Raw genomic sequence first — 26,029 nt, 5'->3', positions numbered from 1 at the left:
TAATTCAGCCAAGATGCTTTGGAGAGTTAAAACCTTTCCATATGACATAGCTTCCTTTTATACTAATGAAGTCATTAGCAATAGTTAAACCTTTCCAAGATTGGACTCAGCAACCAAGAATTTAGTTGCTTAGCGCTATTCATCAAAAGCCTCTTTAGTAGGGAGATTTAAGCACAGGGTATTTCCAGTACAGTGGGTTTCTAATGCAGCAGTGCCTCCTGATAAGCTGGGCTGGAGTGGCCTACTTGCAGCAAAGTTCATTGCTGTCAACTTACACAGATTGACAGAGGGGGGCTAAAATGGTAACTTTTCAGGTTTGGCAATTTTGTACTGTACGTTGCCCATGATGAGCAATAGCAACAAAGGTTTGAAGCCTAAGAGTATTCTTCCAATTTAAACAGGCAAAGGACTGTACTGCCCCACTGCATTCACACTACTTGCTAATAGACATGGACAAAGTTTGGATGTAAACAAAGTGAAAACAGTCTTGTAGGAGAAACTAATTTTTATACTAGGCTCATAAATGTTTTCTATATTAAAATATAGTAATTAGCATCATAATTCTAAAATGCTAAACAAGCATTTAATCTAATTTTATTATCACTTATGACCCAGAAGGCTAATTCTATTTAATATTTTGCATTTATTTAAGTGCTTGTTGAGGACTTAAAAGCATCCCTTTCAGTTATATAAGCCACCTCATGCTCCCTACTTGTGAGCTGCTGTCCAATATTAGTAAAAATAATAGCCTTGTTTAATGAACAAGAGTGAACAGAAAGACTCCAGAGATGAACAGGTACTGCTTCCTGTACCCCAATTTGCTTCTGAATTTAGCTTTCTTGGTTACATAGCAGGAAAGGGCTACCCTCAATCCTTCCAATGTGGAATCTCAACTCCTATCAGACAGTAATTAGGGATGCCAGGCCATAATCTGGATAGCCACATCTTAGCTCACTTCTCCTATAAAGTATATGAATATCATGACCTGCATTAGCCCTATTCTTAAACTTGACTTACATTTTTTATTTTGTGTTTTATGCACGAATGTTCTATGTATGATTTCTATAAACCTCTGTAAGAGTGCACTAGTGATGTTCCTTAGGTTTTAATGGGAAAAAAACCTAGCTTGCTTGCTTGCTTGATTTATTTATATATACACACACACACATATACACACACACATATACACACATTCACAAAGTCTTCCAACTCTACAGAATCTTTCCCTGTGAACAGTTTTATTATGTCATCACAAACAGATTCACACAACTTCCAAACCACTTTTTTAAAGGAAAGGATGCATTGCTTTTTTACTTGCAAGTTACCATCACAATTGCATTCCACTTCAATTCAAAAAAATGTCCTGCTAGTTAAGCGACAAATAAACTGAAGGTAGCAGGGCCAAGATTTCACAAATTTAGGATTATCAAGTAGGATACAACACACTGAATTACTGAGAAGCAGAATGAGGCAACTTGCTTCCAGCAATAGGTAAAGTGAGAAACCAAGTCCCAACTGGGAATCATCACATATATCTAAGCAATGGTGGTGGTGAAAGATTCCATCAGTCTGCTGCTGGTAGTGTTGAGATTTTGAGACAAAAGTGACTTGTTTCCATTAGTAAATTATGCTTGTTGCTAGTCATAGTTAGAGGGCCCTTGTTGCATTGTGCAGTGGAAGGAGCACTTCAGGCAGGTGCAACAGAGAACAGCGCACAAGACTGCACTTTATAACAAAAGCTATTTTCATCTCTTACAATTGGCACAGAACCCAAGCTTTACATTTATCAATTTTGCAAATAAATCCTGTAACATTCTCTTGGTGCTACCATCTCAAATTGGACCATACTCACCACTGTCCCCTATACTTTCCTGCTGGGTCCTTCAGGAGACTTTCTGGGGAAAAGATTGCTCTCTGTTATTCCTGCCTGCTGTGCGGTTGTCATGTGCGCAGAGGGCTGTTGAGGAATGGTAAAGGTCAGGAAAGGGCAGGCATGTTTCAGGACAATTAAAAAGATAGTGGTGGTGCTGGGGAAGCTTATGTACATGTTTTATTGGGAATGCTTTCCTCTAAATCCCGTGAGATTTAAAGCGCAGTCCCATGCACCTTTGCTCAGAAGTAAATCCAAAGGCATTTAATGAGATTTCCTCTGAGTTTAGTGGAAGAGATGCATATAAGATTAAAGAACCCAGGAATTCTGGAAAACGCCAGACGGAAATCCTCTCTTCTACCGGCGAGGCTATTCAAGAGCGCGGAGCTGAAAGCCGGCTCTGTTCCAGCTCGCGCAGCGCAACCGAGCCGCGAAGAGACGCTTCCTTTCTCCGAGCACCAATACCGCCCCCCCCCCCGAGACTTTAGTACAAGGCGCCGGTGGAAGGCAAGGAGTGGGGGCGGCGGCGGCGGGGGAATGTTAGGACCCGCACGCGCTCAGCGTCGCGAGATAGGTGGGCGCTGCCCGACAGACCCCCTCTGCCTTTTCCGGGAAGCGAGGGCGCGAGATGGAAGCAGGGCGCTCCTCCCGGGAGGCACCTGTGGGAGTTGCCCACGGGCAAGGGCGGAAGGCAAAGCCGCGCATTCACCTGTTCACCCCAGGAGCTCGCTCACCCGCGCCGGTCCCCAGCAGACCCTCAGACCGTCCTCTCCACGTCCCGCGCTGGGAGCGTGGCTACCTGCCTGTCCTGAGAATCTCGCTACCTCAGCAACAGGCTGTCCCAGAGTCAGCCGTCTTGAAGCGCCCGCCCGCTCCAAATGGGAGCGCCCAACTTTCCCAGGTGAACCGTGTTGGGTGGCGCCGTAGGAGAAGCTGACTTACCGCGAGCTGCCTCCAGAGTCGACGGCAGGCAGCTGGAAAGAGAACGAATGCATTTTCACGGAAACACTTTTTTTTGTCCACTCTTTCTTTTTAAATGTAACGTCGTGCGATCTCACCCGCCCGACTCACTTTCTCCAGCGGTAGGAACTGTGCTTGGCACGTCTTGGGAAGCCAACTAGGAAGCAGGTGTAGGTGAGCCCTTGAGAGGAACACGCCCTTTTCTTCTTCTTCTTCAAAAAAGGGATTGGTTCCTACAGAAAAGCAGTTTGACGAGGGTTGGTCTGCTGTAGGTAAAGGACTCCGCAGCAGGCTCTAACATTTTCAAATAACTGGCAAAGAGAGCTGCAACAGAGAGCAGGGCATAGATTTATCTTTGTCGGATCTAATTGGATGTTGCCCGTTGCAACAAGCAGACTGGCTCTTTTCTCTTTTCCTTAGCCGGTTCCCTTGTAAATGGTCACTTGGGGAGCAGTCATACTGGGACTCACTAAAAGGACAGAAGTAACCAATAGAGGTAATAAAATGTACCTGAAAGTCCTCTGGGAAGAATTGCTGATGAAAAGGAAGGACCAAAAATAGAAGGGAAAAACAGGTACAGGGTCTCATCACAGGGTTAGCAGCTATTTATATTATTTTTGCTTTTTTACTATTTTAAAGCTTATTTTAATGTTTGCTTAATGCTATTCGTATCTGTTTTGGAAAAGGGCAGAGATACAGTTTTTATTCTGCCTTCCGGAAGGCAGATTCTGGTTGAATGTTGAGTACCTATGTTCAAGCAGAGACTGGACAGGATGTATGTAGGAAGAGAACAGGAGGCCCTTTCAGCTCTATGATATTGCTTTGTTTCTTAAGGTGTTAATATTGATACTTTCCTTAGTATGACTTTAATGATTCTGTCTGTAATCCTGGAATGGCAGACTTTGGGAATAAGTGAGGAGAAGGTTCTTGGGAAAAGCCAGTGTCCGCCTGAGATGATCCCCCAGATCTAGACTGATGCCTCCTGAATGCAGGATGACAGGACTAGGAAACAAATTATTGATCTCAGAAGTACAGTGAATATATTTTGACCTGGAATAGAAGGACAGTCATAGAATGTAAATGACAGCTGTGATTCAGAGTTAGTTCCTGGGACAATAATAATAACCTCAAAGATTTAAGTTTTCTGTGTATGCAGATTCAATAGTTAATGTACTAATACATAGTTAATTCAGCTTATCTTGTGGCTATCCACTAGCATGTTTCCAATTCAGACTGATCAGGGCAGCTAATAAAAATAAGAAAACTTTTATAAGCTCAATCCCCTGCCCACCTCCAGATTACATAATCTTTATACAAGCTTTCCCCAGTTCTCTTATCTTTCTTTCAAGAGACTACCACCATCTGAGGCTTGTCTTAATACTAGGGGACTGTCCCTTCCTCTTACAGAACTGTAAATACGTTAATAAAAGTACTTAAAAATTAAATGTTAACATTTAAACAATAAAAAGAATGAGCTGGTTCTATGTCATTTGTAAGAATATGTTTAAATCATACTTAAATACCAACATTACATACTACAATACTACATACTCATGAAAGATAAATTATGGTTATTGCATCTTCCCTCTGCCTTAGACTTGTGTTTGCATGTGCCCTGAATTGATTTCCATGGAGCTTGGTCATGTCAGTGACTTTCTCACCTGCAGTACTTTCCAAACATCATCCCTATCATCCCTATTCTTCATTTTACTATTCCCATTCTTGCCTTGTGTGTGCCATTTTGGGAGTAAGAATGTGATACATCAAGGACAGCAGCAGTTGACAACTCTCTAAAGCAGCCTTTCCAACTAGTTCCATTATAATCATGATGCCCTTAAAGATGTGCAGAACGATCACTTCCATGGTGTCATTGCTGTGAGATGGGTAGCCATAGAAATTGTTTAAAGAATTATTTGATACTGTCCTGCTGACTTCTTATGGACTGCAACATGCTCTGTTCCCTTTGACTTTTTTTTACTAAGACTTACAGCTGAATACATCTGAAGAGCATCATGTTAGGAAAGGCTAACTTGGAAGGCTAAAATTTATATTAGATTCTTTGCTCTTATTTTCTGAGGTCTGCATGTTCCAGGACAAGTGCAAAATGAGTCTCTTCAAGCTTCAGTTTGTTTGATTCAGTGTAACTGATCCCTATAAACAATAAATGGTAACTGCATCAGTCTCCACAGCAAATTGAAACAATCATTACAATTGGCATAGTCTAATAGAGTAGGAGTGATACTTCCAATATAGCAGGAAGTTGCACAAAACTTTTGAGTAACACAGAATGTATCGTTTCATTAGCTACTTTTGTTTGTTTTATTTTAGGGAATCTAGGTTTATTGATAACCCTGATGAAGTTTGAATCGTTACACTTTTAATTTCAAGTTACACAATTGTTGTTTTGAATATGCAGTAGAATAGGACTCCAAATGGAAAAATATAATTAGAGTTCAACCCACATCTGAGGTTGTTGGCTGGTCCAAAGGATCACTATTGAGCATTTTCACATTGTAACACTTTTGATGTGGTGGCTTGTTAGTGGAATAGGAGGATGTACACTTATTGGGGTTTGCACAAATCAAAAGTTTCAGTTCACACCTGGACCAGCAGTGCAGGAACCAGGCTGCAGCAGTGTCCCAGGATCTTGCTGCTTTTGTCAGAATAATGAAAGCAATGTCACACGATTGCAGGTTATTTTTTATAATTTATATACAATTATACACTTTTATAATTTGTCAGTGTTTGCAAATGACTATGGTGGTAGGTAAAGAATACTTTGAAAACCTTAAATTTCACAAATATAGAACAAATGATATTCCCTAATAAACATGCTTAAGGGTTCCTGATGTGAATTTGCTACAGGCAGAAATATTATGAACACAGTATATAGCCTGGAGTGTACTACCAGAATGTGCATAATACTTTATTATATATTATGCATCATGTATCTAAATCTCAAAAATAAAAATCACTTTACCTAAAATAGTACAATATGAAACTTCTGTAGCACACACATGGTGTTTTGTTTTTGGCACATTAATAACTCTTTGAGCATGGGAGTCAGCATACCTAGAGCCATATATAAGCAAAAGAGAAAGAGAGTACATTTCTTGTAATATTTTTCATATTTGAATACTACACAGAAATGAGTTGGGAAAACATGAAGACGGGCTACTATAATACTTAATTCCAGCTAACTGGCTAATAACTACAGAAAGATGTCCAGTTTAATTATTTGTCTTTTATCACATTAGAAATTAAAAAAACAACAACCCCGAAACTTGTTAAATATAGGAAGTGGTTGCATCAGTCTGTTAGAACATTTGAAAAAAGTCTTGGTTATTTGAACTATTTACTTACTATACATTTATTTACTAAAAAAATGTATGTTGTCCAGTCACAGATTCTGGGCAGCCCACAATTACACAACATCCAGAGTGGTCAATAAAAACAAATCATCAATAAAATCACAAAACTAAAAACCAGTCACAGGATCAACAGCCAGTGCTGTATATCACCGCCTACACCCAAAGGCTTCATGGAACAGCAGCGTCTTAACTGTCCTCTGGAAGAAAGGGGATTCCCATCTCATCCAGGTAATCAAGCTGTTCCATAAAGCTGGAGAAGCCAACAAGAAGGCCTGCCTTCACAACCTGCTCTGCCTAGTTTCACCTTGTCAGCTTGCACAGACAGGAAGGGCAGATTCTACATGGAGGAAATGGTCCTGCAGGTAATAAGCCATAAGACCTTTATAGGACAAAACCAGTACTTAAAATTTTACCCAGAAACCCACTTGAAGCATCAGTGCATTGGAGCTGAAGTGGCTCTTATTTGCCAACAAACAGTTGTTGCATTTTGCTGTAACTTCAGCTTCTGAGTGATCTTCGAAGGCAGCCCCAAGAAGAGCATTTTATAGTAATATCCAAGTGTAAGATGATAAAGGCATGAGTGACTATCATATGCATTAACTGTTGCATATAAGCTATATGAAAAATGTGAAATCTCAGAAAGACATAGAGAAACCACATTTGTATGTTTTACAGTGAAAATAACAGATGGACTCAACACATTTATTTTTTTTTCTTTCCATTTACACTATCATAAGTTACAAACCATATTTCACTTCACAAAATAAAACCATTTCCATACCATTTTATAACAGTATTTAGTACGTAGCCTACAACATTTAAACTTGTGCAACTTAAGAGAATTTCTAGGACTATTATACCAGCAAATCAGATCCCACTACCATCTGGCCTGCAGCCTGGATCTGTCTATCTAGCCCTTGTTGATCTAGGTAAAGGATAATTAATATACATTGTTTCCCTTGCCCCATTTGGTCTTTAATCTTCTTTCATTATCAAAATTATGCACATTTTTGTATAGAAACCTATGCTCCCTGAAATAATTCAGAAAACAGCATAATTGGCTTTCAAAACTTGTGATCCATACAAATCAAGAGTACAGTTTAACAGAGCTTTTCATAGAGAAAATTCTGATTTACACTATACTGTCTACCTGTGTTTGAAATGTGTACAAAAATCTCATGATGAGAAAGATGTCTTATATTGGAATGAATTGCATTTATTAGATTGAGGGGTCAACCTCTGGAAAGACAGGAAGAGCTCCCATGAGATTTGGTAATACACCATTTCTCTTTCATTTACTCTCTCTCCTTGATTAACACATTTGCCAAAATACAATGAAGAAAAAAGGCTTAATTTAAACAGATTTACTTTTATAAATACTGAAGCCATTTGGCATTTAAAAATAACAAAAATCCAACTAAGTGCGAACTGTTTACAAAGTCCAGAAATACCCAAGAATCTGGCATTACTTATTTTAAACTAACTGCATTTCAAGAAATAAATGTTGTGTGTAGTAGTTGATGCTAATGCCAATACTGTTTAATTTTTTTTATAACATATATATGTTTGGAGGTAAAGTTAAGACAAAAATTACTGCTTTTGCCATAGCTCTACAGGATATGTTCAGATGTGTATGAAGTAAAATCTTTTAAAAACCATTTGCAATGAAAGAAGTATGTCAGGATAATACTGCAACAGTGGTAAATGTTTTCAATAGACTATAGCAACAATGCTTAAGAAGAATATATGGAAAACCATCAATGCACCGCATTGAATTATATTTTGCTTAAAAAAAAAGACATTCCTAAAGCTAACATAAGTATAAAATATATTTATAAATATACATTTTGTTTCACTCAGACATATATAATTATGTCTTACATAGAAAAAATGTATATCCATATAGAAGTAACACTGATGAACACCCTGATCCTAATCTCTTGGACAAACTAAAACATTCTGGGCATTTATTGCCTTCTGGTTCTCTATAACTGAAGTTGTTTCCTATATATATATATATATAGGAACTAGAGAGAACTAGATGGCTCCTGTTTTTACGGAGTTCTGATATGCATCTAAAATTCTGGATGATGACCATTTGTTGCAATCCTGCCATTATCTTCTGTAGTAGAGCAATGACTACAAATATCAATTCATGTCTTGAAACTGATATTATGTGAACATGAATCTCAATGAGTTAATTGTCACCTGTTTCTACATAGAAATGTATGTATGCAGACATGGTCTGTTTGCATATAACTGAGCCAAAAGATTCTAAACAAAGAGAGAATTAAAGTATGTATCAAAAAACATTTGCAGAATTGGGTACACATATGCACTTTTACAAGTTGCTGTGCCAAGAGAGTTAATTTTAGTAGAAACTGTGCCAGCATAAGATTTGGGATTCAGCTTAATAGTACCTTTTTGCTTCAGTGATCTAAACAAATATACAAAGTTTCTTTTCTTTTAATAAGTTAACAGAAGAAATCTGTAACCTTTCTACACAGAAACAAATTGGAGACACAGTAAAAGATACAAGGGAAGAGGATTTTTTTCTGACTTTTGTTCTTCTGACTTTTGTTCTGTGAGACACAGCTTTTACTAAACATTTTGGTGTACAACTACAAGACACATAAAATGAAACATTGCCCACACTTCTTTTAATGAGGATTTATTTAATTTTCATTGCAGATGGCTATAACTTTAGACCTTTGTTTGTCTAAAACAAAACATCTTCGTTTTCTATTAGTATCTGCACAATCAGCTTCTGGTACCGCATATCATTGAGGGTAGCAAGAGTGCTATCTTCGGGGGGCCTCATTAAAGTAGGTCCAAACACTATTCCCAGATTTTCAGCATTCATAAAATTTTCCTTTTCATTCATGGTAACCCTATAAGGGGAAAGCAAAACAAAGGATATTTTTATTAGAGTTACTTTTTAAGATTCTACTTTTGGTTTACATGACCAATAATGGGTATATATACTTCTACAACTCAGTTGCCAAAGTTATTCTGTTCTCTTTCACCATGTGATAGAAACTCATTCAATTCCTACACTGGCTTCCAGTCAGATCTCACACACATATTTCCTGATCCTCCATGACCTTGGTCTTTCGTCTCCTAATCCATCCTGTGACTTCATATCATGTGGCTCCACCACTCCAAGCAGTACAAAACTGCCTTCTTTCATCTATTAACCTTGTAGTTTCCCAGAATTGTTTTATGCAACACCTCTGTTATTCCATCAAGAAACATAACCAACAAATAAATAACGATCATTTTTCTCTCCTCAGAGCTCCCTCTTGCAGGGAAGCTCCTGAAGCCTCAGATTTAGTCTCAGGCCCTTACTGAATCTAAGATAAAGAATGTGTAACTGAAAGTTTACATATACTTTCATTGCTTCCATTTGCCTTGTGATTCTTCTTTTCTTAAGCCCCTCACAGCAATGATCTGGCAAGACAATGAACCTGTACAGAAATTCCCCTGATGACTATTTATCCTTTTTTTTAAAGCATATTTATGTATAAAGCATAAAAGCAAAGCAAATTAACTTACTTTTTGAGATGAATCATCAGGTATCTAAGAGTCTCATAGTGTGCAGCTGGAAGTAACATTAACACTTCATGGACAGCTTCTAGCCTTTCATCAGGATTGGAGAGTTCTGTGAGATACAGTAAATTTCATTAGGCATAAATGTCAACATTGAATAAAAATCTAACTTGGGGTTTTATATTGTAAGCATTTTAGAACTATGATACTGTGGAACGTAGTAAGTGATTAATAAAAGAGATCTGTCTTAATACTTACTTGCTGCCTCTATGAATTTAGAGTAAGTATCATAAGTGATAACAGGAATTGGTAAATCTCTGAAATATAGCTTTAATGCTCCAGCAACAGTATTTATGTCAGGATATACGTTAGCAGAGACATCAGCCTTGTCACCATCTAGAAAAGAATGAGTGTAGGTTTTCAGATTATTTTTACTGGGGCAAAGTTAGTTATTTCTTGATAGAGCCTTTCAAACACAGACACATAGATACATATACGCAGCCCACACACCATATCCCTGGTGTAAAATTATTGGAAAATAGACATACTGCTTTTAGAGATAGTGGGGGGATTACAAAACTGAATCTGAAATGGCTTTAGACTATTGTTAAACCTCCATCCATATCTTAGTTGATTGTCTGTTTTTTCTTTCCTTGGGTTCCCTGAAATACCCACAATATTATTGTTGGTATGTTGGTGCAATTGCAGGAAATTGTTTTCTTACACAACCCCCATATGCTGTAGATCATAGCACTCTGGCCCAGTGGTGTTGCTTACACAATGCATAATATTATTCTATTATGTATACAACAGAAGATCAGAGAATCTGTTCCTTCTGATTTCACCAGTCTGTTTTATAAAAAAAAAATGCCCAAGGTGGTTAACATTTAGATTATAATGAACTGAACAATACGTTAAAAACAGCACAAATTAAAAATAGACGAGGAAAGGGTGTTCACCCTCTAGACAGATTTTCATAGTTCTGGTGGAAGTTGGATGGTGCAAATAGGACTTTCCTAAGTCAATTTCTGTGGACAGATAAGGCCTCATGGGAAGCAATTATCTTTCGGTACTCTGGTTTAAAACTAATGACAGCTTTAAAAGTGATAACTAACACTTTATTATAGCTCCATAGATAAACAGCTAAACTCTGTTTCTAAACTCAAATAATTCACATTTTAGCTGGCTAGCACTAGCTAGTACTGTGACACTTTGTACAAGTTGAAGCTTTGGAACAGTTTTCAAGCTAGCCTCTTGAAAATAAAAATTAAATTTGCAGAAAGTATTCCTTCTGTATCTTTCCCTCTTTGCTCAGTTGACTATAAGAGTTCTTTGACTTTTTATTGGGATGGATGGATGGATATGTATGTATGTATGTATGTATGTATGTATGTATGTATGTGTATGTATGTATGTGTGTGTGAGCTAGCTTGAAAACTGTTTCAAAGTTTCAACTTGTACAATCACAGTACTAGCTAGTGCTAGCCAGCTAAACTGTGAATTATTTGACTGATTCTGTGGATTTATTTATTTTGTATGGCAGAGCAGAATGCAGCATTGTTGCATAAAAATCACAAAAACAATACATAAAGGTGTATAAGTATAGGACATTGGGGCAATAATTTTAAAAACACTCAATACAAATGATGAATAAAATTATGAATAAATTAAGTTATATATGAGCAGTTACTAAAGTATCTAAGCCTATGGCCGGATATTTAGGTTGTTTAACAATTGGACAGCAGTACCCTCAGGATGATGTAGCTCTTGCAGGGAGCCAGGAAACAGCTAAATGGTCTACATATTTCAGCTACTGGACCTTACAAGGATTTCCCAGCAAGAAGCAGCAGCATGAACACCAAAAATATTTTGTGGATTAACCCATGGCACTAAATTTGAAGTGATATATCCACATTTCTTTCCTAACAGAAATAATGCTTATCAGGGAAGGACAAACTATACGCTCATCATATCAGCAGATTCATTTGGAACAAAACTGGGCTGAATTCAGTCCTGTTATTTCCAATTCAGTGTGTTGGAATTGGGAAGCAAGTCTTTAAAACAAGCAGCCTATTATCTGACATAGCAAAGCAAATTTACACATTAGCATCCTACTCGCTACCACTTTTACCATCACAATGTTTATTTTGGTACACTAGCTCCTATTTATCTCATATATGTGGCATAGCAGAGAGTTGTTTGCGAGATGGGCATTGCAGAAATATGAGAAATAAATAAATTGTAGGATTAGTATTATAAAATGCTGTTGGACAGTTCAATTGCTCTGTAGTACAATGAGTGTTAAAGTGCTACAGTGAAACAAATGCTTAAAAAAAAAAACCCTCTGCAGCTGCCTCTACATTATTGAAAAGATGGTAAACAAGAATGATGTCTATTATCCAAGCCCTCATTGCAGATCAGAATCACTAACTTACTAAATAGAAGTGACACTGTTAGGCTGTAACAGCAAATCATATTGCAGAAGAGCTTTAAATGAAGTTGATGCATATTGCTCTACCAGTAACTTGCTTTAAGCAAAAAAGATGATAAAAGAAATATTAAAAAGCAGGAATGTCCATCCTCTATTACAGCAATTAAAGAGACTAAGCCTGATGAAAAATATTGTTGAAACTTGCTGTGTTTGTCATGAGAATCCCTAACATCTCTGAATTCTATTCTTGTTTAAAAAAAAAGAAAAAAGCAAACAGCTCCAAAGTAAATGACACCTCCATGTCCAAAACGCATCAGCTTTAGTTTCCCTTGGTGAATTATAACATGTATAACTTTTTAGCTATGTGAAAATAATTGCTTACTCTTACAAAATTGGGGTTGTTTTATTTTTATATATTTATAATATTAAGATAATCAAATGGATGTAGAAACTAGTAATTTTTTAAAAACAGTGGTAGTGATAAAAGCAGCAGTTTTTAAGATTCATGCAGACTATGTTTCTGTAGTATTTTCCTCTTGTTGTTATGAATGGAAAATCCAGCTTCTTGTTGTGAATGGAAAAATCTTTTTTTTAAATCAAGAACAGTGAAAATGTGTTGGCGGAGAATACTAAAGTGTAAGCTAGAAAACAAGAAATGAATGCAGTGTGCACACAGGTCTGAATGAGTTTGCAGTGTACACATTCAATTAATATTGTATAAAGTGTAATTCTTGACCAACTTGTTGCATTCATCTTAAACCTAATTAAATGGATGCTATTCTATATAATGAGCAACTGCATGTATAAAGCTAGTCTCCAGTGTTAACTAGGCCATTGATTCTCCATTTTTCTATTTTAAGTCCCATCAATCACTTTTAAAAAGAATGTGGGTTCCAGCATTATAGGCCGCTTTTTTGAAAGAAGGCATTAATCATGAATAGGTGTTCTATTATTATATTTATCAAGTACAATATTTCAAAGGCTTAGATTTTCAGTGAATTACTTAGGCTGTTTGTAAGTCCTATCTGTGGTACATGTACCACTTTTTATAATCATTGCACTATGCCATTATAAGTCAACAAAAAAGGAATTGTCACGCATGGTAGAAACCAGGTGATTTCTACTCACTCTTATCTCTAGAATAAATCATGTGGCTGAAGAATTCACAGGACAAAGATGAATAGAGACATGCATAAAATCAAACAGATGGGAAATATAATTGTGCAATTCTCCCTTAGTAACAGGGCAACATTGCATAATGAAACGTGTAATGCCAAGCAGGACAAACAAACAAACAAAAGCTCAGAAATTAGTGACCACAATGAGAACCCTATGAACGAGCTGCACAGTGAGGGTTTTATATGCTGGCAGGAACAGAACTGAACAACAATTATAGCACAGTGAGCAACTGTTGCTGTATAACATCCATTTTCATTCAGTGGGAGAATAAACAATTATTCCTGCATTCTTACTAAGACGTTAGAGGAATTAATAGCACTAAATCAAAAGGCTTGCCTTTTTAAATAACATTATCTGTCCTTATAATTGTTTTACAGAAGGTCCAGAAATAGCACATGATTACAGCACTTCCAGGAAGAAGAAATTCAAGTTTGGTAGAATGCTATGAAAAAAAAAGGATTCAGTCTTGTCTACAGCAAAGCACCATATGAGCAAGGCTGTAAGCACAAATGAGGATCCCAGAGGAAGATCTACTACTGTAAAAATACAGTTTAGTTTCCTTTGATAATTCATGATGCAACTACAGAAAGCTGCATGATGAAGAGCAGAAACTCTCTTTACAATATTATTGTTATTCCATTATTATTTAGTTTGTTTATTTATTTATTTGTCAAATTTTATTACTGCCCATCTCCCCCCCAAAGGAGGGACTCTTTATTATTGTACGCACAAGCTTGGCTGTGTATTTTGGCACATTATGCACCCACCAAATAGGATGTATTTTGATACACATGGTAAACATAAGTAGATAACAAAATATGAAAATATGTAACCTTTGAGAGAAGGAAAAATTTACATTTTTTATGATAAGATCAAACCTATGAGAAAGTACAGTGAGAACAGAGTACATATCATTTCCCCAAAACTAAAACATATTGTTACCTCGATCAAAGGCCATTTTGACATCTTCAATGTGTTCAGTGAACCCTGAGACTCTGTAAATGCCTTCTGACTTCAAACCTGCAACCAAAATTCTATCAATTACTGTCTACTCTACAGATACATTTTCACTCTACCTTATGTACTTTTATTTCCCTTATTTTCTCAAGTGATCTTGTGACTATCTTATGACAGAGCTTTCATTTCAAGTGGAGGGTGTGGCTTTCATTTAATTTAAAACTGTTCATTGTATTTAATAAACATACAGAATTATCTTCTGCTGGGTTAGACATAGTCTTTGTTGACTAGTGTTGCCTTCTTTGCCTAGAAATTGCACTAAGCAGAGGTCTTCTAAGCTCTGCTGTCCTTTCTAATGGACATACCAGAGATTAGCGTAGAATTGTTGCATGTAAAATATGAGGACAGCCACTTTGCTGTAGGCCTTCTCACATGATGGTGATTGGAATTCAGTTTTAAACTTAATAATGGTGGTCCTTCGAAACTGATAGCTTGATTCTAAAAAGTTACATTCATGAAAGGAACGTTTTCTATCCATCCTTCCTTTAAAGAATCCTTCAAGCCCTGAAATCTCTGCGAGGACCACAAGTGTAAGAGGTCAATTGGGAGAGCAGAGTTACTAGGATTCTTCTGAGATTTTCACTAGCATACTGAACCTGGACCAGAAACACACTGGCAGTCAGTATAGGTTTTTTAAAAGCAGCAATTATAAGAAGAGTTATTTCCAAGTGACTTTTGATAGCAACCTAGCTGCCATATTTTGCCTGAGATACAGCCCCTGTATCTCAAAGGGAGTCATATAGTACCCACTAAAGTACCCACTTTTAGAGGGAAAATTACTAAAGTGTTCTGAGGAATTACTGCAGGGCAGAGAAAAATTAATCATCCCTATACAATATTATCCCTATCTAGAACAGCTTCCTATGCTCACTTTGAAGTTAAATAAAAATAAAAACCACAGTCCTAGCTGCAAAGCCAAAGGTTTCAGGAATCGTCAACATACTTGTAATGATGTCAGAGCCAGAGAGCCACAATTCTTGGTTTGGCTTATAAGAAAAGACATTTAAAGTGAATTATATATTTCTCTTTTTATTATACTCTAAATGGTTAGCGTTAATTATAGCCTTAACTTTAATTTACTTAGTTCTTTTGATTTTCAATGATCTCCCAATCATTTTAAATTTAATAGAGGTTTTCAAAATAAATCATTGGAAAGAAAAAATTTAAAGGGACAAAATTATTTAAAAAATTAAATAATCTACATCAATAAGTGGAAAAATGGCAAAAAGTGAAAGAATTTGTTTTTTAAGATAGGGATGAGAAGATTTCAAGCTTCTCAAAATCTATGCATCTAATTAAAGCTGGGATGTCTCTCAGCTAGAACCAGTTACACAAGCCTGATTCAAGTCAATAGACATAATCTAAAGCAGACTTTCCCAACCTGGCTCCCTCCAGATGCTCTGTGGCTGCAACCCTTGGAATTCCAACCAAAATGCCAACTAAAATTCTGCAATCTCAACACATCTGGAGAGCATCAGATCAGTGAAGTCTGCTGTAAGAACTAAGAAAGAAAGAAAGGATGCTTCTTAGCAAATGCTTACCGATTTGGAATTTCTCATCAATGTCAAAATCAATTTCAGAAAGTCTTTTACATTAAAATTCACTCCTAGTTTTCCCCTAAGCATTCTTTTTCAGCTGTATAATGGGAAGGACAGAGTAAGAAAGCTTCTACTTATTATTACTGTTAGAACATTATAAGGTAGGAAGACTTTCAGACCTATTGCAAATCACCCAGATATATATCTTTAAACTTGGATCTAACTTCAGTTTACTCTGGTTTAAAATAAGTGTTATCAATTTTTCACGTATAAAGTTTTTTTTTTTTTTAAAAGAAAACGAAGTACAACCAACCTTGATGTATTTATTTACCCCACTTTTGAAATACATAACAGAACATTAGTCAGACTTGACTGTATCTGATACTGGTTATCAAAATATGGGATGACGTCAGAATTTCAGTAATTCAGAGACTAGAATTCTGCTTAATCAAAATGTAAAAAACGGTACCTCTCGCTTCGATTTCACGTATGCACATGTCCACCACCATGGGCCTCTGTGCGTTGTGGGCCTTCACTAGTGTAGTGAGATCACAGCAATAGACCCGCTTGATTCTCTTAAGGTCTGGTTGGCAGTCATTGGGAACATACTTTGAACACTGTTTGTGTACATTTAATCCACAGTCTGGGGAAAAAGTGTTTGGGTTAGTGATTTTTTTTTTTTGGTATTGTGAACTGCATAGTCACAAGACTGAGATGGGTGGCTATATAAATTCAATACATTAATTAATTAAATAGTTGACAAGAGTGAAACATGGTCATAAACTGACATATATTATGCATGTTTGCATCTCAAAAACTATTTTGTAGCATTTCCTATATATTACTGAAACAACATGCATGCTTAGAACAAAGTGTAAAGTATTGTGAAAGCTGCTTCTTACACAAAAGCAAGGATATCGGATCTGGCTGTTACCAGTACAAAGAACAGATGGTACACTGCTTTGAGCTCCTGGATAAATCTCACAGACTCATAGATAGGACTGAGACATCATGTAGGGCCACCATGTGCACAATGTTGGAAAAATGTTAGGCAACATTAGCTGAAAACTAGATGGACTATATTAATTGCTGATTTTATTCAACAAAAGCTTTCATGTCAATTTACACCAAAATAACATAAAATAGTTAAAATTAATTAGAATTTAAAAGTTCCAAACTTTAGAAAGCAGCACAAATAACACAAAGTAATCAATATCTTAAAAGCCTTATTGGTTCAACAATTCTATGTAAAAGGGATGGGAAAATGGAAAGATATTTCTTTGGGATTGCAAATATAAAAAGAAGGCATTAGCTAGAGCTCTTTGACAAGAGTATTCCACAACTAGAATGTTATCTGTGAAGAAGCTCTTTCCCTGATGGTCCCCCTCTCCCTGCCTCAGACAGCAAGAGTGTTTGCAGAAGGCCATCAAACAAAGTTTTTAATATAAGAGCATGCACATATTGAGTTACTGAGAAGAAATTATCCAAAGTATCTGTGTAGAAATAAAGGACAGAATCGACAATGGATGGAACTGTGAAACATGGGATAATTCTGATAATTTGAGAAGAAATTAATTACAGCAGGACGCATAAAATACCAGCATTTAATCCAGGATTTTATTCAATGAAGTAATATCACTCTTTCTATAAAATTAGCAGAACATAGACAAATACACTATGGAAGCAATGTGATGTTTTTTAAGGGAGTAGTTGAAATTAAATTTAGACAAGACAGATGTGCTGTCAGTAACTAGGGCAGTAGACTTGGGGATTGAGGTTCAGCCTGGCTTTGTTGCATTCCTCATGAAAGAGAAGATCCTCAGTCTAGAAGGGCTCTTAATTTTCAGCTGTCACTGGATTTGCAAGGCAGCTGCAAAAGCAGATTTTTTTAAAACATCTCTTTTAGGTCTACCATGGAAGCCTGCAGAATCACCAACAACACACATCTAAGCTAAACATGGCTTTTACAGCTAGGAATAATAAAGAAAGGCAGTAGTGTTAGCAATACTGTAGTGTTAGCAATGGGAACTGACCAGGTCTGGAGTCAAAAAGTATAAAACCAGACATTATATTTATGGCATTATTGTGATTCTCCACTTTTTTTCTTTATTAAAAGCAATTATGGAGCTTTTCCAGTAGCAAGGAAGAAAGGAGATTCCCCTTCCCTCCACTCTCCTCTCCTCTAAATGTTAAGGAGCCAAAAATGGACAGATCTTTCAATAGGAAAAATAGCATGGAGAAAAGTTTGGGTTTCTTATGCATGTATGTATGCACAATAAAGAGAGAATCAATACATGTAAGTCAAATGTATAAGTATGCATGATAAGTTTATTATACTAGATCCGCTTATGATTTGGAGATCTTGAACTTCTTGCCTATAAAACTATGAGGCAGGAAGAGCTTAAGCCCGCAATCCTATGCCTCTGTATCTAGAAATAAGCTCATTGAAACTTAATTTTGGAAATACATCTATAAGATTGCATTTAAATTCCTTAGTGAGCAGTTGGATAAAATCCCTCCTGTAGATTTGCAGGAAAAGGTCTGGTACATCAATGAGGGGTATCTGAAAATCTTGGGATGTCTTCAGAGATCTCATTGGAATTGTTAATTGATTGAGGGAGAGTAATCATATTAACTAGATTTAATTAGTTAAAATGCTAATGACATGAAATCAAATTTTTGTCCTGGCCATGCCAGCTCTCTTAGGAGCGTGGCCTTCAGCTCAGAAAAACTTATGTACCACATAGTAATAGTACAAAATAATAATAATAATAATAATAATAATAATAATACAATGTTTATCTGAGCACATGCAACATGATTCATTCACATTAACTTAAAAATACCTATTTTACATCCCTAAGTAAAGGATATCCACTTTATATTATTTTAGTCAGAAACTACTGTCTAATACAGGGTTTCTCAACCAGGGTTCCATGGAACCCTAGGATTCCGCAAGAGGTCACTAGGGGTTCTTTGGGAGATCACAGTTTATTTAAAAAGATATTTCAAATTAGGTCAACTTCACATTCAAGAGGTGTTGTTGTTTATTCGTTTAGTCGCTTCCGACTCTTCGTGACTTCATGGACCAGCCCACGCCAGAGCTTCCTGTTGGTCGTCAACACCCCCAGCTCCCCCAGGGACGAATCCATCACCTCTAGAATATCATCTATCCATCTTGCCCTTGGTCAGCCCCTCTTCCTTTTGCCTTCCACTCTCCCTAGCATCAGCATCTTCTCCAGGGTGTCCTGTCTTCTCATTATGTGGCCAAAGTATTTCAGTTTTGCCTTTAATATCATTCCCTCAGGAGGTAAGTTTCATTATTTTTAGTTTAAGAACACTGTTAATGCATATACAGGCCTACACATGAAATGAATATAACAATTTTGTAACTTCTGGCCTGAATTTGAGCCTGAATATGCAGGGGTTCCCTGAGGCCTGAAAAATATTTCAAGGGTTCCTCCAGGGTCAAAAGGTTGAGAAAGGCTGATCTAATGTATTATTATGCTCTGCAATGTAAACAAACCCAGCCAGCTGCACATAACACTTCTCTCTATGATCTTTGGAATTCTCACCAGAAATTTGTCTGTTTTCCTAGAGTTAATATTTGGAATTTAATTAGTCAGAACATTAAGCTTTGAATGAAAGAAACATACTATTTCTTAGGTTACATTCTTAAAATAATAAAGCTAAACCCAGCAGTACATAGTAATATTTAACACTTTTATTTTGCATTATCTACTTCATGTCTACCAGAATTCATACATAGAAAGCAATTTCTTGCACCCTAAGACTGTGTAGTTATTCACTCCTCCACTCCTAATATGTACAGTACATGGGTATTTCAGCTGATGACCTCTGGATATGTCGGGACTTCTTAATTAGGAATTTTGGAATTTGTAACTTTAGTACATCTACAGCTGGAAACATTAGCACTACAAATGGATATATTGAGGAAGACTGTTTAGCTAATTGGAAATCTCTCTTCCTTCCACAAACAAGTTATCTTTAGGTAGGATGAAGAGACCCCCTTGGGCAGCTAAATTTGGGAGACAGGAAAAGGAAGCAATAGGTTACATCATTATTAAGGCTACATTTTTACTGTCAGGGAAGAGCTCTATGACTAGAATAATTTGGCCAATTCTGGGTACTAGCCACCTTGTTTTAGTGAGAATGTCACAGGAAGGTGCAGCACCTGTATTACCTTGTCTGACCTCAAAAAAGCCAAGTAGTTTTGGACCTAGTTTATGTTTGAATGGGACACCACAAAAATCCAGGTCTGACAAGGGAGTCAAAAAGCATCTGGGATGAGGAACTGCCCAGAGTCCCTCCAGTGGAAGGAGATGGGCGGTGAAAAAATTGGATAAATAAATGAATAAATGAGTAAAATGGCAAACCACTTCTGAATTCTTGCCAAGAAAACAGTATGGATACCCACACGTGCATGAGATCACTAGGACATTAGCTCAGTTTGAGAGAGGCTTTATCTTTATCTTTGGTGAGGAGAATGCTTGTGCTATTTTGGCTTTTGCTTAGCTACACTCTTAAACATTTTGCTTGGGAACTGGACCTGACCCATTAACATCCACTTAATACGCAGCAGCATTCAGTAGATGATCTCATTTAGCTACACGACATATAAAGCTTTATATTTTTATTTTTTCATATCAGACCTCTGTTAAAAGTTCAAGACATGAGAAACAACTACTGTTGACGGCTTCTGGATATTTGTAGTTATTTCAGTGCCAACAACTAATACCAATGCGAAAAGTATCATAAACAGTATGCCAGCATTTGGGGAACAGAAGCTAAGTTAGCACTTCTTTTATCGTACTTCGGAAATCTCAGGACAAATAATTCCTGATATTATTTTAAGCAAATTCCTGATATATTTTAAGCAAATTTAAAGTTCCATAACAAATGATAATGCCATCAAAATCTTCATTTTCATAAAAAGAAAAGAGAGAGGGAGGGAGGGAGAAACCCAGCTGGACAGCTGACTGCATGAAATGGAGATGTCTACTTGTATTAGCTATAACCACATTCACTCTGGATTTATAATTTTTTAAACGGCACATAAACATTCTAGATGAGGATAATGTTGGCTGATAATGTTGGCTTTCAGCACTCTTTATGATCCTTTGAAAGAGATTTACATTTCTATTTTTTAGAAAAAATGATTGGGACAACAGTATTTATAGTTACCTGAACATCTTACTCCCTGAGCAATGAGTCCCCACATGAAATTGGCACAGTATTCGCACCAGTGTGGACCTCGGAATGTGTGGACCTGCAAAACAGATAAGAAACAAAATCCAGGGTCACTGAGTGGCAGATGGCCTGGCAGATGGAACAAGAAGAAAGAGAAGCGACAATGGATTTAGTTAAGAACACACTTCACACTTAGCTGTGTTCAAAATGCTGAGGATAATTAGTCAAGGGAAAAGAAAATTGGATTGGGCTTCAGAGTTTTCCTTCATTTCACATGCAAAAGAAATCATATTATATTATATGAAATAAAACTATTTGTGTTGTTTGACCTTATTGTTTCAGGCATTAATGAATATGTGGGTGGGTGGGAGATACAGTTTAGTGACTTGCCATACTGAAGGACTCAAGTTCAAACCCTTGCAATCATGGATGCGGTTGCTGGTAATAAGTATAGATAGAGCTCATTTAGTGACCACTCATTCAGTGACTGTTCGAAGTCACGATGGTGCTGAACAAGGAGACTTACAACTGATCCTCCAAGTTGTGGCCATTGCAGCATCCCCCGGTCTTGTGATTGCCATTTGCAACCTTCATTGCCGGCTTCTGACAAGCAAAGTCAATGGGGAAGCTGGCATTAAGTCGTAAGTTGCAGTTGTGTGATGTTGCCCTTAACAACCACATGTGATTTTCTTAACTGCAACTGGAACTGTCGGAACTCCTTTGTAAGTCAGTGCAGTCACATGATTTTTCACATTACAACTGTGTCGCTTAATGACAGAGTTCCCAGTCCCAATTACAGTCATTAACAGAGGACTACCTGTAGTGGGATGCTCATTGCAGTGTAAACCACTCCAATCATGAGAAGTTGGTTTGGTCCGTTCTCAAGAAGCCATCCCACCATACAGGACAGTTTTTTGTACAGTATCCAACCTTCCTTTTTTAGGGAAGATTGTTGAAAAGGTGGTCCTGCAATAGCTTCAGAGGATCTTGGATGAAGTGGATTATCTCTACCCCTTTCAGTTGGGTTTCAGCTCCAAGGATGGGATGGAGATGGCATTGGTCTGCTTTTGGATGACCTCTAGTGGGAATGGGATGGGGGTAGTGCATCCATCCTTGTTCTACTTGGCCTCTCAGTGGCTTTTGATACCATTAACCATGGTATCCTTCTGAACTGGCTGGGGAGTGGGTGGCACTGTATTGTGCTGGTTCCCTTACATTCTCTGAGGCTGGTTCCAGTTGGTGTTGATTGGGAGCAAGAGGTCCTGTCCTTGGCCCCTGCTATGTGGGGTGTCACAGGGTTCAGTACTCTCTCCACTCCTACATGAAGCCACTGGGTGAGGTCATTCATTGCCATTGGAGTGAGGATTCATCAGTATGCTAATGATTTGTTGTTGTTTATTCATTTAGTCGCTTCCGACTCTTCATGACTTCATGGACCAGCCCACGCCAGAACTTTCTGTCGGTCGTCAACACCCCCAGCTCCCCCAGGGACGAGTCCGTCACCTCTAGAATATCATCCATCCATCTTGCCCTTGGTTGGCCCCTCTTCCTTTTGCCCTCCACTCTCCCTAGCATCAGCATCTACTCCAGGGTGTCCTGTCTTCTCATTATGTGGCCAAAGAATTTCAGTTTTGCCTTTAATATCATTCCCTCAAGTGAGCAGTCTGGCTTGATTTCCTGGAGGATGGACTGGTTTGATCTTCTTGCAGTCCAAGGCACTCTCAGAATTTTCCTCCAACACCACAGTTCAAAAGCATCTATCTTCCTACGCTCAGCCTTCCCTATATCCAGCTCTCGCAGCCATATGTTACTACGGGGAACACCATTGCTTTAACTATGCGGACCTTTGTTGTCAGTGTGATGTCTCTGCTCTTAACTATTTTATCGAGATTTATCATTGCTCTTCTCCCAAGGATTAAGCGTCTTCTGATTTCCTGACTGCAGTCAGCATCTGCAGTAATCTTCGCACCTAGAAATACAAAGTCTTTCACTGCCCCTACGTTTTTCCCCTCTATTTGCCAGTTATCAATCAAGCTGGTTGCCGTAATCTTGGTTTTTTTGAGATTTAGCTGCAAGCCAGCTTTTGCACTTTCTTCTTTCACTTTCATCATAAGCCTCCTCAGTTCCTCTTTGCTTTCAGCCATCAAAGTGGTATCATCTGCATATCTGAGATCGTTAATGTTTCTTCCAGCGATTTTAACCCCAGCCTTGGATTCCTCAAGCCCAGCATGTCGCATGATGTGTTCTGTGTACAAGTTGAATAGGTAGGGTGAGAGTATACAGCCCTGCCGCACTCCTTTCCCAATCTTAAACCAGTCCCTTGTTCTGTGGTCTGTTCTTACTGTTGCTACTTGGTCGTTATACAGATTCTTCAGGAGGCAGACAAGATGACTTGGTATCCCCATACCACTAAGAACTTGCCACAATTTGTTATGGTCCACACAGTCAAGGGCTTTAGAATAGTCAGTAAAACAGAAATAGATGTTTTTCTGAAACTCCCTGGCTTTTTCCATTATCCAGCGGATATTGGCAATTTGGTCCCTAGTTCCTCTGCCTTTTCTAAACCCAGCTTGTACATCTGGCAATTCTCACTCCATGAACTGCTGAAGTCTACCTTGCAAGATCTTGAGCATTACCTTACTGGCATGTGAAATGAGTGCCACTGTTCGATAGTTTGAACATTAGTGTTTCCCTTTTTTGTTATGGGGATATAAATTGATTTTTTCCAATCTGATGGCCATTCTTGTGTTTCCCAAATTTGCTGGCATATAGCGTGCATTACCTTGACAGCATCATCTTGCAAGATTTTGAACAGTTCAGCTAGGATGCTGTCATCTCCTGCTGCCTTGTTATTAGCAATGCTTCTTAAGGCCCATTCAACCTCACTCTTCAGGATGTCTGGCTCTAGCTCACTGACCACACTGTCAAAGCTATCCCCGATATTCTTATCCTTCCTATACAGGTCTTCTGTATATTCTTGCCACCTTTTCTTGATCTCTTCTTCTTCTGTTAGGTCCTTGCCATCTTTGCTTTTGATCATACCCATTTTTGCCTGGAATTTACCTCCGATGTTTCTAATTTTCTGGAAGAGGTCTCTTGTCCTTCCTATTCTATTGTCTTCTTCCACTTCCATGCATTGCTTGTTTAAAAATAATTCCTTATCTCTTCTGGCTAACCTCTGGAATTTTGCATCTAATTGGGCATATCTCCCCCTATCACTGTTGCCTTTTGCTGTCTTCTTTCTTGGGCTACTTCTAGTGTCTCAGAAGACAGCCATTTTGCCTTCTTGGTTTTCTCTTTCTTTGGGATGTATTTTGTTGCCGCCTCCTGAACAATGCTGCGAACCTCTGTCCATAGTTCTTCCGGGACCCTATCTATTAAGTCCAGTCCCTTAAATCGATTCTTCACCTCCACTGCATATTCCTTAGGGATATTAGTGAGCTCATATCTAGCTGATCTGTGGGTCTTCCCTAATCTCTTGAGTCTGATCCTAAATTGTGCAAGAAGAAGTTTGTGATCTGAACTACAGTCAGCTCCAGGTCTTGTTTTTACCGACTGTATAGATGTCTGCCACCTTTGGCTGCAAAGGATGTAGTCAATCTGATTTCGGTGTTGTCCATCTGGGGAAGTCCATGTATAAAGCCGTCTCTTAGGTTGTTGGAAGAGAGTGTTTGTTATGCAGAGTGAGTTGTCTTGGCAAAATTCTATCAGCCTATGTCCTGCTTTGTTTTGTTCTCCCAGGCCATACTTACCTGTAATTCCAGGTGTCACTTGACTGCCCACCTTAGCATTCCAGTCTCCTGTGATGAAAATAACGTCTCTTTTAGGCATGTTGTCCAGTAGGTGCTGCAGATCCTCATAGAACTGTTCTACTTCAGCTTCTTCAGCATCTGTGGTTGGGGCGTATATTTGGATCACTGTGATGCTAGTTGGGTTGCCCTGAATTCGAATTGAGATCATTCTATCGTTTTTTGGATTGTATCCAAGCACTGATTTAGCCACTTTACTATTAATTATGAAGGCTACTCCATTTCTTCTGTGGTCCTTTTGTCCACAGTAGTAGATCTGGTGGTCATTTGATGTGAAGTGGCTCATTCCAGTCCATCTCAGTTCACTGACACCCAAAATGTCTATCTTTAATCTTGACATCTCACCAATAACCACATCCAATTTGCCCTGGCTCATAGATCTTACATTCCAGGTTCCAATGGTGTGTTGATCCTTAGAACATCGGATTCACCGTTCACCACCAGCACCGTCGGCCGCTAGCTGTCCTTTCAGCTTTGAGCTAGCTGCATCATCACGTCTGGGGCTAGTTGAACTCATCCTCTGTTCCTCCCCAGTAGCATTTTGACCATCTTCCGACCTGGGGGTCTCATCTTCCGATGGTATACCGACATATCTCTGGTTGTACTGATCCATTTAGTTTTCACGGCAAGAATACTGGGGTAGGTTGCCATTACCTTCCCCAGGGATCGCATTTAGTCTGACCTCTCTGTCATGACCTTCCTGTCTTGGGTGGCCCTTCACGGTTTAGCTCATGGCATCATTGAGGTGCTCAAGCTCCAGCACCATGACAAGGTAACGATCCTTTGCTGAAGATGCTAATGATAGGCAGAGCTGTATATCAGTGCCCCTGGCAAACTAAGCACTGCTGTTGATGTGCTGTTTTGGTGTCTGGAGACTGTGGGGCTCTGGAGGGGAACAATAGGCTACAACTGAACCCTGGCAAGATTGAGTGGCTTTGGGTTTGGGGGCCTTCTATATCTGGGAATTTAACATCTTTAGTGCTGGATGGAGTGGCACTGCCCCAGACAGACCTGGTGCGCAATCTGGGGTTCCTTATGAATTCATGACTCCTACTCAAGCAGGTGGCAGTCATGGCTAGGAGGGCCTTCACACA

General features: G+C 38.2%; 1 protein-coding gene across 2 annotated transcripts in view; it reads right to left on the bottom strand.

The window, feature by feature from the left end:
* Positions 1 to 6,882: 6,882 nt before the first annotated feature.
* CHN2 (chimerin 2) overlaps positions 6,883 to 26,029 on the bottom strand; it is a 152,904-nt gene continuing 133,757 nt past the window's right edge. For both annotated transcript variants that reach the window (XM_063303825.1, XM_063303826.1), the window contains 6 exons: positions 21,121 to 21,205; positions 16,385 to 16,558; positions 14,303 to 14,380; positions 10,009 to 10,146; positions 9,757 to 9,862; positions 6,883 to 9,092 (listed from right to left, as the gene is read on the bottom strand). In XM_063303825.1, the coding sequence (XP_063159895.1) occupies positions 8,921 to 9,092; positions 9,757 to 9,862; positions 10,009 to 10,146; positions 14,303 to 14,380; positions 16,385 to 16,558; positions 21,121 to 21,205 (753 nt within the window). In that variant the 3' untranslated portion in view covers positions 6,883 to 8,920. The remainder of the gene's footprint in view (positions 9,093 to 9,756; positions 9,863 to 10,008; positions 10,147 to 14,302; positions 14,381 to 16,384; positions 16,559 to 21,120; positions 21,206 to 26,029) is intronic.

Source organism: Candoia aspera, chromosome 4 (assembly GCF_035149785.1).
Source record: "Candoia aspera isolate rCanAsp1 chromosome 4, rCanAsp1.hap2, whole genome shotgun sequence".
Lineage (NCBI taxonomy): Eukaryota > Metazoa > Chordata > Lepidosauria > Squamata > Boidae > Candoia > Candoia aspera.
This window is presented reverse-complemented; position numbering and strand designations above follow the sequence as displayed.